Source organism: Papio anubis, chromosome 5, assembly GCF_008728515.1.
Source record: "Papio anubis isolate 15944 chromosome 5, Panubis1.0, whole genome shotgun sequence".
Lineage (NCBI taxonomy): Eukaryota > Metazoa > Chordata > Mammalia > Primates > Cercopithecidae > Papio > Papio anubis.
In genome coordinates, this window is record NC_044980.1 from 31,401,887 (window position 1) to 31,418,188 (window position 16,302).

The 16,302-nt window shown below is 43.3% G+C and overlaps 1 protein-coding gene across 1 annotated transcript in view; it reads right to left on the reverse strand.

Annotated features, from left to right (window-relative positions):
* Window positions 1–14,291, reverse strand: part of GOLPH3 (golgi phosphoprotein 3) — a 58,455-nt gene extending 44,164 nt beyond the window's left edge. The window contains exon 1 of the mRNA XM_003899535.3: window positions 12,825–14,291. Within this exon, the coding sequence (XP_003899584.1) occupies window positions 12,825–13,049 (225 nt within the window). The 5' untranslated portion in view covers window positions 13,050–14,291. The remainder of the gene's footprint in view (window positions 1–12,824) is intronic.
* Between the last annotated feature and the right edge of the window lie 2,011 nt (window positions 14,292–16,302).

Below are 16,302 nucleotides of genomic sequence, written 5' to 3' on the forward strand. Positions count from 1 at the left end.
TAGGTGCAACTCTGGGCACTGAACAAGCTCTGATGCTCCTCCGGTCCCCTGGACCCCTTTTAAACACTTATTCTGTCTCTAACTCCTTTGTCTCCGCCGGACTTGGGGTACTCACTGGGTGGTGTGGGGCTGGTTTCCCCAACATTTATCAACTTGGGAAAATGGTCACTATATGTCATTAAGAGAAAAAGGGTTACAAAGCAGTCTTAAGATACTTTCCCTTCCCTCTTTTTTAAGTAAAAACGAACAAGGGCAAACTCATTTAAAACAAGACTGGTGGCTCACGCCTGTAATCCCAGCACTTTGGGAGGCTGAGGCGGGCAGATCATGAGGTCAGGAGATCGAGGCCATCCTGGCTAACACAGTAAAACCCCGTTTCTACTAAAAATACAAAAAAATTAGCCGGGCGTGGGGGCAGGCGCCTGTAGTCCCAGCTACTCAGGAGGCTGAGGCAGGAGAATGGCATGAATCCAGGAGGCGGAGCTTGCAGGGAGCTGAGATCGTGCCACTGCACTCCAGCCTGGGCGACAGAGCGAGACTCTGCCTCAAAAAAATAAAAATTTTTTTTAAACTTACAGCTTTCCTTCTACTCTTTTATATGTACCAGTCATGATTAAGACTACAGAAACTGCGAAAGGGAACCATACTTGTATAATGTTTCTAGCCCAGCACTCTGAAAATGCCCAGATCATAAAGGACCCTCAACTATCTGAGGACAAGCAGACGAAGAAGAGATTAATGGATAGATGGGTGGATGGATAAATAGAACATTATAAGTCCACATTTTACAAACAATAATTTCTAAATATTTCGTGTATCTTGTGAAAATCATTAAAATATACGTGAAAATTTTCCTAATTCAAAATTTCACAGAAGCCACCTTAAAAGAGTATTTATGATAACCAAATAGAAGTTAATCCTGAGACTAATTTCCAGTCAGCTTCAAAACTGCTTTGTGATTAGAATTCTCTGGCAGGTTCTGTTCCAAGCCCTGGCTCCCCTACTCCCCTAGAATGGAATGCCCACACTTAAATAAATTTTGCAATGCGCAGCTCCACTCCCCTCTGCTCCTTTCCCTCCCTGGAACAGCCTCAGCCTAAACTGCGATCTCCTCTGAACTGAACATTTAGTTTCCACTCCCTACCTAGCTCTTAAGACAGTACTACTGGACACTGTAATTCTAATTCTCACGTCTCATCTCCCCGCTACTGGACTGCAAACTTGAAAAAACTTCTCATGTTACTTTTTTATTTCTAAACCCATTTAACAAAAAGTTCTGCACAAAGTATAATCTTATAGTTCAGTGCAATTTTTGTGTAAACTTGAAGAGGCTAGGACTTCTCATGTTACTTTTTTATTTCTAAACCCATTTAACAAAAAAGTTCTGCACAAGGTATAATCTTGTAGTTCAGTGCAATTCTACTAATTATTGTTCCCACATCCTTCCCCACTCTCAAGCCCCTTGGGGATGAGGCCTTAGTAGTCAAAGAACCCTACTGAAATGAAAAATGATCAAATTAAAAGGCAGACAAGAGGAAAAAAACTTCAATTAAATAAAAAAGGAAAGGGTTAGGAGCTACTGCCCTCTCCAAAAGACCCAGTCCTACCACCTTCAGTGAAGATCCTGGCGCTTCCGCCTAAAAATAGGGTGCCATCAAAAAGACAAAAGGTGAGGCTGGGCGCGGTGGCTCACATCTGTAATCCCAGCACTTTGGGAGGCCAAGGCAAGAGGATCACTTGAGCCCAGGAGGTTGAGACCAACTTGGGCAACACAGCAAAACCCCATCTCTACAAAATATACAAAAATTAGCCATGTGTGGTGGCGCATGCCTGTAGTCCCTGCTACTTGGAAGGCTGAGGTGGGAGGATCACCTGAGCCCCACAAGTTTGAGGCTGCAGTGAGCAGAGATCACACCACTGGACTCCAGCCTGGGCGACAGAGCAGACCTTGTCTCAGGAAAAAAAAAAAAGAAAGGTGAGAATATGGAAAGGTGGAGAGAACTGGTGATCACAAGGGCTGGAAGAGGTCAAGGCCTTTTGAGTTTTCTGATTTGGAGCGTCAAGGCGTAATGAAACTTAATACTTATTGTGGACCAACTATCTATCAGGCACTTTACATGTGCTATTTTATTTAATTGTCACTGGAGTCATTTTGGAGGCTTGGAGGCTACTGGTATCTCTGGAGGCTAAGCAGTATCTGGAAAAGAGGAATCATGGAATCAATTCCAAGGATTCTTTAAGGAAGACTCTGGGCTTGACCTAAAAATCAGAATTCAAGTGGTACTTTAGGTTTCCAGATTTCTCAAACCAGTTCGGGAGGAATTACAAAAAGATAACTGACCAGAGGTTCAGAACAAAGGTAAAGATAAATATACCTACCATGTGCCCATAAAAATTAAAATTTTTTTAAAAATAAAGGCATAGATGAGCATCTGAATTTGAGTAAAACATTCAGTAAACCCACATATAAAGTGCAAGAGAATCAAGAAATAGTAAAAATAATGGAAATATTAAACACTTGTCAAGACCACTATAAACCTGAATTTACTTCTCTAAGCTAGGTAATCACCAATTTGCATTTGTTCAGCAACATGCTGTTTTCAAAGCACTCACATACGCCAACACATTGGATCCCTACAACTTAGAGGCTTTCCAACAGAACACAAAAGTAGGCCCATTTTGCCCAGGGGAAAACTAAGGTTCTAAAATTCGAAATATTTATTATAATTCTTTCAACCAGTCAAGGGCAAGGCTAGGAGTCAAGAACACAGCAGTCTTGCAGGTCCTGATCCAAAGCATCCTCCCTATGTACATCCTTACTGCACCTAACACATACACCCACTAAAGTTAGTAATTCAGGAGAGGCGAGCAGGATAAATAAAGTTAGTAATTCATTTTATTGAAATCATTTGCAAATCTGTCTTCTACGCAGACTGAATGCTCCTTAAAAGCAAAAAATTTTTCTTTGTGGCCCAGGGCACAGTGGCTTACACCTGTGATCCCAGCACTTTAGGAGGCCAACGCGGGCAGATCACTTGAGGCCAGGAGTTCAAGACCAGCCTGGCTAACATGGTGAAACCCCATCTTTACTAAAAACACAAAAATTAGCTGGGCATGGTGGCATGTGCCTGTAATCCCAGCTACTTGGGAGGCTGAGACACGAGGATTGCTTGAACCCAGGAGGAAGAGGTTGCATGAGCCAAGATTATGCCACTGCACTCCAGTCTGGGCGACAGAGCAAGACTTGGTCTCAAAAAAAAAAAAAATTTTTTTTCCTTTGTAACCCCTGCATCTAGCAAAGGGAATGGCACAGAGAAGGTGTTCAATACTTGGATTAAACAGAACATATAAATACTAAATAACCTCTGATTTCATTTTAGCTAACATGGTATAGACAAAAATTAAATGATATATTCCATTTAGTGACTGAACTGAAATTTAAGTTCTTAAATGTTATTTCTGAGGTTATTTTGTTAATATGGTATAAACTGTTTAGCATTTCCATTTAAGAAACTGGAACTAGAAAATGAAACCAAAGTAAAAATAACCATTAGCAACTTTTACATACATTTTCTTAATTTCTAATCTGTCCCAGAAGGTAGTGGTGGAAGAATACAAAGTTTGCCTATGTATTACCAATAAAAATAACTTTTACCTTAAAATTTTAACTCATAAGTTCCTACATGCAGTTCAGTATGCTAAAATTGTTCCTCTTCCTACTGAACTACAAGCCAAATTCTATTGCAATAAAAATTCTTATCAGAGAAAAAGATTTCTAAACCTCAACTAAGCACAAGCTTAGAATTTTCAATACTGACTTATTTCAATGTTTCTCACCCTTTATTTCATCGGTTCCCGTAAGAAGTATTTTCAGATTTTTTCCTCATTACCTTCTCCCCCATGAAATTTTAATATGATGGAATATACTATATATTTGTTTGTACATTGTTAAGTGTACCTTTTTATAAACAAAAGAAGTAAAAAAAAAAATTTTTTTTTTTTGAGACGGAGTCTCGCTCTGTCACCCAGGCTGGAGTGCAGTGGCGCAATCTCGGCTCACTGCAAGCTTCACCTCCCGGGTTCACGTCATTCTCCTGCCTCAGCCTCCCGAGTAGCTGGGACTACAGGAGACCGCTACCACGCCGGGCTAATTTCTTTGTATTTTTTTCAGTAGAGACAGGATTTCACCATGTTAGCCAGGATGGTCTCCATCTCCTGACCTCGTGATTCGCCTGCTTTGGCCTCCCAAAGTGCTGGGATTACAGGCTTGAGCCACCGCGCCTGGCCCTATGTATTCTTAATGTGAGTAATGTCATTGTACTGACTGACTGCCAAATGCCAGGCTGAAATATATGACATCACAACATTATAGAACAGGTCAGGTGGAGTGGCTCATGCCTGTAATCCCAGCACTCTGGGAGGCCGACGTGGGTGGATCACATGAGGTCACGAGTTTGAGACCAGCCTGGCCAACATGGCGAAGCCCTGTCTCTACTAAAAATACAAAAAGTACCCGTGTGTGGTGGCAAACACCTGTAATCCCAGCTACTCAGAAGGCTGAGGCAGGAGAATCGCTTGAACCCAGGAGGTGGAGGTTGCAGTGAGCATAGATCGCACCACTACACTCCAGCCTGAGTAACAGAGCGAGACTCTGTCTTAGAAGAGAAAAAAAAAAATTCTAGAACAGCAACATAATTTAGTTTTGACACACAGAACTAAATTTATATGAGCTTTGACACACAGAACTAAAATGAATGAACTTGAAGACAGACACGTCCTTCAGTGAATCTGTACTTAGTAAAGGGCCTCTCACGGAGCATGTACTCAGTAAACATTTGATGAATGGATGGAAACTGTTAGAATCCTAGATGTGTGGTAATCCTAGATTAGAAGCAGTTACACTGCTTCTAAATGTCATTTAGCAAGATGAGAACCTCTAGACAGGCCACAGAAATGTGGACTTCATATCTCAAATCACTTAAAATTCAACTCGCTACAACCCTGGAAACCTGGAATTTTCTGTAGTCAATTTTCAGGAAGGAAAAAAAAAAGATGAAAACCTTAAGCTAAAACAAACAGTTCCTGTTCGGTAATTTTTAACCTTCCTGATTCACTAAACGCTTTTGAGTATCTAATGAAAGCTTTGTCCTCTTTCCCCAAGAAAACACGCAACTGCAGAGTATTCACAGAGTTTCTCAGCTCTGTTGACTCCAATTTAAGAACTTCTCCATTAAAGGAATATGTAAACCAAATACAATGCATTAAGTTTAAAAATAAGTTAATTTTTTTGTTGTTCTTTAAAATGTTATTCTTAAAAGTTACCAAAAACATCCTTTTTGGCAATTACACTGTACTTTAATATTAGTTGTGTTTTTGCAGATGAGCGGTTTACCAAACAGGAAGAGAAATAGCCTACATTCTAAATATATTTGTAATGCCTAAGTCAAAAACCTCAAAATGTACTAGATTACATTGTAATACTGCACAATGCTATTGAAACAGGTTGCAGTCTTCCTGGCTTTGATAAGAGAAACCTGAAGTCAAAAACATCAATTTCAAAATGAAGCCAGGTTTCCACTTTTGGCACTTGTCAGGACACTTATTAAAAAGCAGCAGCACGGCTGGGCACAGTGGCTCACGCCCAGCCCTTTGGGAAGGCAAGGCAGGCAGATCACTTGAGGTCAAGAGTTCGAGACTAGCCTGGCCAACATGGTAAAACCCCATCTCTACTAAAAATATAAAAATTAGCTGGGCGTGGTGGCAGGCGCCTGTAATGCCAGCTACTTGGGAGGCTGAGGCCGAAGAATCGCTTGAACCGGGGAGGTGGTGTTGGAGTGGGCCAAGATGGCGCCACTGCACTTCAGCCTGGGTGACAAGAGTAAAACTCCATCTAAAAAAAAAAAAAAAAGCAGGAGGAGAACAAGCACTGTCTTTTTGTGCTGCTTCAAAGGGAGACTCACAACATGAAGATAAATTCTCTAAACAAAGACTACAGCATACTTTGATACTATTCAATCTGATTAATGGCAGTAGAAAAGTTATGCTGTTAGAAAGGGGGGGAAGTTTGCAAAGACATAAAAAAGTGTACAGCCAAGTTTAACATGACAAACATAACACAGCAAGCATAATGCCTGATGCCTCCAGGGGCTTTAAGATTTACATGTAAGATGATATTATAAAAGCATATTTATTTAAATATCAGAAAAATCCCCCAAATATTTCAGAATCTATCAAAATAACTTCAAAATACAATTGTTTTGTTTTGTCTTTTGAGACAGTTTCACTCTCGTCACCCAGGCTGGAGTGCAGTGGCGCAACCTTGGCTCACTGCAACCTCTGCCTCTTAGGTTCAAGTGATTCTCCTGCCTCAGCCTCCCAAGTAGCTGGGATTACAGGTGCTCGCCACCATGACTGGCTAATTTTTGTATTTTTAGTAGAGATAGGGGTTCACCATGTTGGCCAGGCTTATCTCGAACTCCTGACCTCAGGTGATCCATCAAGCTCGGCTTCCCAAAGTACTGGGATTACAGGCATGAGCCACTGCCTCTAGCCTTCAAAATACCATTCTAAAAGGTAAATTCAAAAGCTCCATAGAAGAACTCTCAGGGAGTACAAAATTAATAAATATCATATATTAGTATAACTTACGGGATGAGTTAGTAAATATTTTGACTGTATTGTAAAAGAATCCCAAAGCATAAAAAGTAATTTCAACAGTATAAAATCTTGTTGAAAAGGTATAAGCAGGCCAGGCGTGGTGGCTCACACCTATAATCCCAGCACTTTAGGAGGCCAAGGCAGGAAGATTGCTTGAGGCCAGGAGTTCGAGACTGGGCGACATAGTGAGACCACGTCTCTACAAAAAAAAAAAAAAAAAAAATTGTATTCAGGAGACTGAGGAGGGAGGATTGCTTGAGATCAGGAGGTCGAGGCTGCAATGAGCCATGATCACACCACCACACTCCAGCCTGGACAACAAAGCTAGGCCCTGTCTCAAAAGAAAAAAAGTACAATCAAATGGTTTAATGAACTTCAAAAGTAATTTTTGAGATCCTGTATATCTCATACTTGTGTTTAAATGCCTGAAAAAAAAGATAAAACTTCAAACCTTTAAAAAATATGAAGGAAATATCATTTGTATTAGAAACAACAAAAATTCACTAAAAACTGAGAAGCCTTTATACTTTAAATTACTAAAACTCAGCACATCTGGAAATTCTGAATACTTGTTGAATGAATTTCTGATTTACAGATTTGATATGTAGAGATAGTGGACAGCACCACACATATAGAAAGGAAAACAATTTTTCTTAAGTTATACATCTTCATCACTATTATACGTCAAAGTAGTGACCTTGGGAACCTTATTCCAAAAATGGAACCCATCTTTGGAGCCTGTGGAAAAGTCACACAAAAGTCAGTTCCATCATTTTGGCTAATCTTAAGTATTTTACCCCATTATATATTATTTACCTCAAGTACCTACTTATTTTTCAAGATACAGAAGTTACTGTATTACAGTTCTTGTCTACAAGCATTAGAAACATTAGTAACTGACTCTGGCTATCTTTAAAAAGCAACTTTACTGGAAGGCTGTTGAAACTCACAACATTGAAAGATGACTGGAAAATCAGGCTGGAAAAAAACAGCGCCAATAAACCAGAGAAAGCAGCTCAAAGAATTATGCCAAAGAACAGTCTGAACCACACGCTGACATGACTCTGGAAAGGTCTCCAAAAAACCCTACAGCTTGTTCTTCTCTCAAGATCCAAAGCCCTGAAAGAAAACATTTGACTGGACAAGTCTGGCTGCGTGACAAAACAGCAGGGATGAATAACAGGCTTCACGAGTGCATCCTAGAGCCGGTCGCAGTAATCCCAACACTTTGGGAGGCTGACGCGGGAGGATCACTTCAGGCCAGGAGATCGAGGCTGCAGTGAGCTGTGGGCTATGATCTCGCCATTATACTCCAGCCTGGTGACAGAGCACGATCCGTCTTAAAAATAGGTTCAGTGGCTCGTGCTTTTAATACCAGCACTTTGGGAGGCTGAAGGGGGAGGATCACTTGAGCCCAGGAGTTCAAGACCAGCCTAAGCCATGTGGCCAAATCCCTGTGTTTATAAAAAACGATTTTTTTTTTATTAGCTGGGCATGGTGGTGTGTGCCTGTGGTCCTAGCTCCTCCGGAGGCTGAGGCAGGCACTTTAGCCCAGGAGGTTGAGGTTGCAGTTAGCCGAGATCGCACCACTGCACTCCAGCCTGGGTAACAGAGCAAGACCTTGTCTCAAAAAAAGGCAGCACACTATGGGGAAACCCTAAAGTAATACAAAACAGGGCGAAGACCTGGGGAGGAGTTAATAAATGTCCACAGCAGTACAATCAGAATCACCATGTGGGATGACTATTTTTCCATTATACACGAAAACACTGAAGCTCAGAAAGCTTAAATTATATGTAAAAGCCAAAAAATACACCTTGGACAGGACTATAGAGCCTCTCTCTGCTTCTGCTATTCACAGGCATACTCCAAATTATACTTGGCCACTAAAAATAATTAAATCTAACCTTAAAAGACTAAGAGTTGCCACCAATGAAGACATTCGAATGTATATGACACCAGTTATTTGTGGTAATTCTCAACGAAGCATCCTGAAAATATTCTATGGAAAGCATCTATGGGATAAACACACACAGGGAAAGGAAAATACCTGGCACTTTTGCTGCCCCTTCCCCTCAAACACTGGGGCAATTAGAGAAATACTGCTAATTACTTGGCAGTTGAATTTAGGTGTAAACTATCTGTCATCCTTACTGTGGCCTTTAAAGAGCTACTTAAATACCTATGCACTGAGTCTCTGCCCAAGTGAGCATGAGAATCCTCTGAGGGGCCTAGGCATCCCTGTTTTATAAAAGCAAAAAAGTAGTATCACTGGTTAAAAAAAAAAAATCTGAAATGTGTACTCAAAGAAAAAAAATAATGAATCACAATGACTCTAGACTCACCCCTAATAGGTAATCTGAAGCCAGACCATTTGCTTATTCGAAAACTGAACCTTCTGTTCAGTAAAAAGGAGAGGGAGACTTGACTCAGAATATGTCAAAGTAATTTTTTAAATATTATAGATTATAAACATGTTAAAAAATAAATTGGTAAGACAATAAGAACAAAGGACAACCTCACATGATATGGATGAATCTCACGTTGAACAAAAATCAGACACAAAGTACAAAAAACTAGGCAAAATTAATCTATGCTGAATTCTAATATTAAGCCAGTGGTTACACCTGAGGAATGGGTAGTGACTGGAAAGAAATTCAAGTAGAGGGCTAGGGCTTCTGTTTCTTGCTCTAGATACTGGTTTAATAAGTATATTCAGATAAGGTTATTAGCTCACGTATATAAAATATTTCCAACATTAATGATTTGCTTAAATGTAAAGTTTAGCTTTTAAAGGTCTTAAGAGAATCCAGACATTAAAAAGATGAATGCTAAGTAAAAATCAGTTAAAGCAATGAGTTAGCATAAACGCCTAGGTTCACGGTAAGAGAGCAATTCCTGCTTCCTAAAAAGAGTACTATAAGTTAAAGACATGGTGAGGAGCCTCCCAAGGGAAAAACATATGAATAAATAAAGTGACAGGGCTGGTTAATAAAGTGTAAATACACGATGAGTTGGCTTGATGGCATGCACCTTGTAGTCCCAGCTACTCAGGGCGGATCGCTTGAGCCTAGGAGTTTGAGTGCAGCCTGGGCGACATCTCAAGACCTCCATCTCTTAAAAAAAAAAAAAAATTTTAAGATGTGATGAAAGGAAAAAATATATAGGCTAATCCCTAAAACCAAAACCTAAAGCAATACAAAATCCAGTTGTCTCAACCCCACCCCTCAACTCTCTGGACTTGCTTACAAAAAAAGAGAAAAAATTTCCCTATGTGGTTGTTGAAATCAGGAAAAAATGCTCACAATTAGCTAGCAAGCGTCTGGACCTTAGCCATGACTAGCAAAGTATAATGAGTGACTCTTGACCAAAATAAACGTAACACAGTTTCAATTACCTGCCAAAGAACTTTAAATTGTTTAAATTATGTGAGTACGGTTAAACTTCAAAAATTTATTTAGATTATCTTCTTGAGAACCAATCACCAAAAAACAGCACGTTAATATGTTTTACCTTAAACATTTAGAGCAAGGGTGTCCAAACTTTTGGCTTCCCTGGGTCACACATAAAATACACTAACACTAGCAATAGCTGATGAGCTTTAAAAAAAAAAAAAAAAAAAAAAATTGCAAAAAAATCTCATAATGTTTTAAGAAAGTTTACCAATTTATGTTAGGCCTATGTAAAGCCATCCTGGGCCACATTTGGTTCATGATAGACAAGCATGATTTAGAGAAACATGTACTTCAAAAAACAAATAGGTACTTCCTCACTATACTTTCTCAGTGTGACTCAGAACACTAAAAGCTTATTTTTTAGTTTTTTTAGGTTTTTGTCTTCCACCGAGTTTTATCCACACAGAAAAGTCTCAAAAACTATAAACCAAAATGTTCACTCAGGAATATGTTTTAATTTTGCTTTTTTTCTTTCTTTTTTTTTTTTTTTTTTTTTTGCATTTTCTAAAATGTCTACGTTATTTTTGTCCAAAAAGAAAAATGTTTATGGTCGGGCGTGGTGGCTCACACCTGTAATCTCAGCACTTTGGGAGGCCGAGGCGAGTGGATCACTTGAGGTCAGAAGTTCAAGAGCAGCCTGACAAACATGGTGAAACCCCGTCTCTACTAAAAATACAAACATTAGCAGGGCATGGTGGTGCATGCCTGTAATCCCAGCTACTCGGGAGGCTGAGCGCAGGAGAATCGCTTGAACCCGGGAGGGGGAGGTTGCAGTGAGGCCAGATGCCGCCACTGCACTCCAGCCTGGGCGACAGAGCAAGATTCCGTCTAAAAAAAGAAAGAAAAAAAAAAAAAGACAAACGTTTATAATCAAGATTCCAAATTTTGAAGCCTAAAGTTGAACATTTTCTAAAAAGTACATTAGTAGGACACTATACACCTAGTTTACCTTTTTCATCCAAACAACAAGAAATTGCACATACAGCCTGCTTCATCATCACAACTCAATAAACAGGTACAGCACCCCTTTCACAGCCAGAGGAATATCAACCTTTTTCAAGGTTACTGTTATTAAAACCTGAGAAATGGGAAGCCAAGATATGACAGATGCCCTACACGTATCTATCAAGCTAACCTTCAGTTCATTAGATTTCTAAATAACAAGGGTCCATAAACAGTCCATATAAAACTTGCCTCTATCTAATAAGTTTCAGTGACCAAGAAAGATTACATTGTTTTGTAAGACTTTTTTTTTTTTTTTTTTTTGCCCACCTTCCTAAATTTGGAAAACTTTCTGAAAATCAGGTCTGAGCGCGGAGGCTCAAGCCTGTAATCCCAGCACTTCGGACGGCCGAGGCGGGCAGCTGACTAGGTCAAGAGATCAACACCATCCTGGCCAACATGGTGAAACCCCATCTCTACTAAAGGTATGAAAATTAGCTGGGCGTGGCGTCGCACGCCTGTAATCCCAGCTACTCGGGAGGCTGAGGCAGGAGAATCGCTTGAATCCGGGAGGCAGAGGTGGCAGTGAGTGGAGACCGCACCACTGCACTCCAGCCTGGGCGACAGAGTGAGACTCCGTCTCAAAAACAAAACAAAACAAAAATACAAAATTAGCCTGGCATGGTGGCGCATGCCTGTAATCCCAGTTACTCAGGAGGCTGAGGCAGAAGAATCGCTTGAACCGGCAGAAGAATCGCTTGAACCGGGGAGGCGGAGGTTTCGGACCGCGGCATTGCACTCCAGGAGCTTGGGCAATAAAAGCGAAACTCCATCTCCAAATAAACAAATAATTATTTCTTAGGCAAATGTAACAAATACAGCAGAACGTTATAGAATCTAGGAAAGAGTATATACGCATATGTATCTATCACTTTTTCAACTTTTCTGTATGTGAAAATTTTGGACACTGAAGTGAAAATAAATGCTTTCAAAGTCAGAATGCAAAGAAATATCTATTGCAACTTCAACCCACCTGAAAATCTGAGGCCTTTCATCAACTCACAAAGCTACATTTCAAGCATTCGATGAAAAAATCCTTTCTTAAGACGGCAAGACTTTGAGATTAATCAACTGATAAAATATAAAAGCTATACTAAAAATAATCTCTAACCCAAGTCAAGTTCACCTAGAAAGTCATTTGCCAGGAGTTTTCATGAGAATTTTGACTTAACTTTACTCAGTAAAAGAGCTTTTCCCTCTATTACCACTTCGCCTACGTTTTTCCTAATTCCCAACAGTAAGCCTTAACTGAAGAAGAAAATCCCCAGCAAGCAGATCCGGGCACCCCTCCCAGGTCCTAAAACCTGCAAAAACCCAAGAGTTCGTGGCGCTGGTGGCGCCAGCTGTTTGTTTCCCGGGCAGTCTCCGGGTTGGATTTGCACCCTGGGGTCTACACGGGTTAAAAACGCGGAAAAAGGCGACGAAGAAATACAAACTGCCAGGGTGTCGAAATGAAAGGAGCGACTGTGAAAAGGGTAAGGAAAAATCCAAGCCATCTCTACTGGGAGGATCCGGAAAGCACCGGCCGCGCAGGGGGTCAACAAACTCCGACACTGCTCAGGGTCAGCTGGGCGCCACCGGGCGCAGGCTCCGGAGCGAGGGCAGGTGCGCGGGCCGGAAGCCTCGGGCGCTCACCTGGCACCTACCTGGAGCTCACCTGGCGCCCGGGCCCCGCGCCGCCTCCCCCCGCCCTGCCCGCCGCGTCCGCACCTCGCGGTCCTTGAGGCCCAGCAGGAGCACCTCCTCCATCAGGGTCAGCCGCGTTTCCTTGGAGTCGCCCTTGTCGTCGTCGTCCTGCTCGTCGCGGCGGCTCTGCGCGTCGTCCTCGCTGCTGCCGGCGCCGCCGCCCGCCGCCCGCTCCTTGTCGGCGGCGTTGCGGGAGGCCTCGGTGCGCCGCTGCACCAGGCCCGAGCTGCGCTGGGTCAGCGAGGTCATGGCTCCCGCCGAGGCGCCGAGCCGGGCCGAGAGGGACGCGGGACCGACCGGCTCGCCCTCCTCCTCCCCGCGCGGCCTCCGACCCGGGTTTCCGTGTTAAATCCGGACGCCGGGGCGACGTCCGTCGGCAGCAGGGCCGGGGGCAGTCATGAGGAGACAGGTCAGGGCGAAGCGGGCTGGCCGGGCGTCGGCGGAGCAGGAGAGGGGCGCTTTCCTGCCTGCGGCCGCGGCCCCCGAAACAGCCCGAGCTCCGAAACGGAGGCGGCGGCGGCGCCTTTCCAATATGGCGGCCCCGGCTGACGTCACCGGAGGATGTGGCAGAGTCGGCGCGGGAGAACTGGGCCGGGAGACGCCGGAAGCGGCGGGCGGGGACCCGGCGGGCGGGGATCCTCTGGCACTGCCTCCTACACCCTTCCTGGCCCTTGGTGCTTGTCTTTTCCTTGTAGTTCCTGCGCCCCCTGACCCGCGGTCCTGTAGTCCCGCTCCCGTGACGTGCCCTCCCTCCTTCCGCTCCCCGTTTTGCCTTCACTACCCAGGGCTGGAGCCTGAACCTGGTGGGGCCCGCCACGAATCGGAAGAGCCTGGGCCACGCGAAGGTGGACCCCACTAAGCCTCCAGCCTTGCCCTCCGCGCCTCAGACACCGCCGTCTTCGGAGGCGGCTCCGCGGCCGTGTGGAAGGGGTCCCATTTGGACTCCGGGGTCCGCAGGAGTGGCAGGAAGCACTTTGCTCGCGGCTACTGGGAGAGGAGGGGCGCGCTTTCTGCCGGGAATCCCTAACCCTTTAGAAGAAGCAAGTGTGTCCAAATGGTTTGAAAGTGGACCTTTAGTGTTTTCCAGGAGTAAGAAGATAGAACAATTGACCAGTTTTGTTTGTAAAACTTCTTTTCTTGCCTCGGACTTCTGCTATAAAGTGACCAGGGCGTAGTGAGTACAGTTAGTGCCGCACACGTTAGCACGCTCAACCTTAACGATCTTTTTATAGAGACAATAAACCTGCAGGGTTTCATGCCACGTCTTTGTACACATCAGATCTCTCTCCGTGTAGTTACTAAGTGAAATCCTCTCGGCGTACGCAAATTACGTTAAAAAATAGCTGTCAAACCTGAGTCAGGAGTTGGAGGAGTAGAGGGTGGCGCTTATAAGTGAAACAATCAGGAATGGCATTGTGTGCCATCCTGTATTAAACAATGTATGGACAGAGTGGAACAACAGCAAAGCAAAAAATAAAAATTAGAAAAAAAAAGTGATCGTGGGCTGTGGCTAAAGAGTGGTTTAGATGGGTTCTTCTCTTTCCACAAATCCATTATCCAGAACTCCTGCTGCCTACCATCGCATGCCCTGGAAAGTGACAGTGCTAAATGAGGGGACGAGAGGGTCCAGGGAGAGCACCAAGTAGACCTTCCCTTTTTCCCACCTGTCTGGGCGAAGGTCGATTTCACCTCAACCAATTTCTCCCATTCACACCCTCTTTTGACTTTTTTTCTACATCTCTTTTCTGATTTTACCAAATATTGTAGCTTGAAATGTTTCTTTCTAAAATAAACGTGATGAATTTATTATTTGAAAAAAGTTAACCAGGAGTAGTGGCCCACATCTGTAGTCCCAGGTCCTCAGGAGGCTGAGGCAGGAGAACCGCTTGAGCCCAGAATTTGAGGCTGCCATGAGGGTGATCGCGCCACTGCATACCAGCCTGGGAGACAGAACAAGACCCTGTCTCAAAAAAAAAAAAAAAAATTACTTGACTAATATAGTCAAGTATGTAGTTCAAAGAGTACAAAGACGTGTGTAGTGAAAATCTCCCTCCCAGCTCTGCCCCTGTTCACCCAGTTGTTCTCCTTTCTCTCCTCAAGGTGTTAATGCCGGCAAATCCTCTGATACTCCTCCCCTCAAAATATGAAGCCTAATTTTCCTCCTCTTAAGTGTGGGCCAGAGTTAGCGACTGTCTTGAAATGAACAGAATGTGGCCAACATGACTGACTATGTGTCACTTCTCAGATTAGGTCATAAAAGTCTATGCAGCTTCTTTTTCAATTAGAGTGAATGATGGGTGGGGGTGGAGGGCAGCTGGGGAGGAAGGGAGGGAAGAAGAAAGAAGGAAGGAAAGGAAGAAAGGGGGGAAGGAAGGAAGGAAGGAGATATTTTAAAAACAGGAAGGAAGGGGAAGAAAGGATATTTCAGGAACAGGAAAGAAAAAAGAAGGAATTTTAGGAATGAGAATATTCCTAATTATAACAATGAGTATTTCTTTTTTTATTTATATTTATTTATTTATTTATTTTTGAGACAGTCTCACTCTGTCGCCCAGGCTGGAGAGCAGTGGCGTGATCTCGGCTCACTGCAACCTCCACCTCTTGGTTCAAGCAATTCCCCTGCCTCAGCCTCCCGAGTAGCTGGGATTACAGGCAGGCGCCACCACGCCCAGCTAACTTTTTTTTGTACTTTTAGTAGAGACGGAGTTTCACAATGTTGGACAGACTGGTCATGAACTCCTGACCTCAGGCAATCCACCAGCCTCAGCCTCCCAAAGTGCTGGGATTACAGGCATGAGCCACCGCGCCCAGCCATGAGTGTTTGTTTAGTGCCTGCTAAGATGTGCCAGGCACAGTCTCCAGTAACCCCCACCAGAACCCTGCAGGTTAGGTGCTGCTGCTGTGCTGACCAACTCCACATGGACTGCAACCATCTCATGCAGTGCAGTCTGACAGCACCTCCATGCCCACCTACAAGTGTGGGGGAGTAAGCACTTCAAGCAGGTGGATAACAGGACCCCTTGCTTTCCTCACATAGACTGTTCTGAGATCATTTATACAAATTCTCAGTAGTATTTAGCTCTGGCAAGCTCAACAACCCCTTCGCTCCTCACTCCCCTCCACTTGCTTCTGCTCCCAGCTGTTGCACACCCTAATAAAGCACAAAAGCCTTTGTCTTAGGCCCTGCTTCCTAGGGAACAGAGATGCCCATTTTACCTATGAAGAACCAGTTCAGAGAAGTTAAGTAATCTGTCCAACTTAACACATCTGGAAAATCGCAGACCTGGATTAGAACCCTGGTCCTTAATTCAGTCATCAAACAAGTGTATTTCTACATGTTTGCTGCATGCCAGGCATTGTAATAAGCAATAAAGATACAATACTAAGCCAAAAGAGACATAGCCATAGTTTTCATGAAACTGACGGTTTAATGAAGGGCACAGATATTAAGCAAATCCTGATGCTAATTAATGTATAAATTTAGAAATGCTTTGAAAGAAAG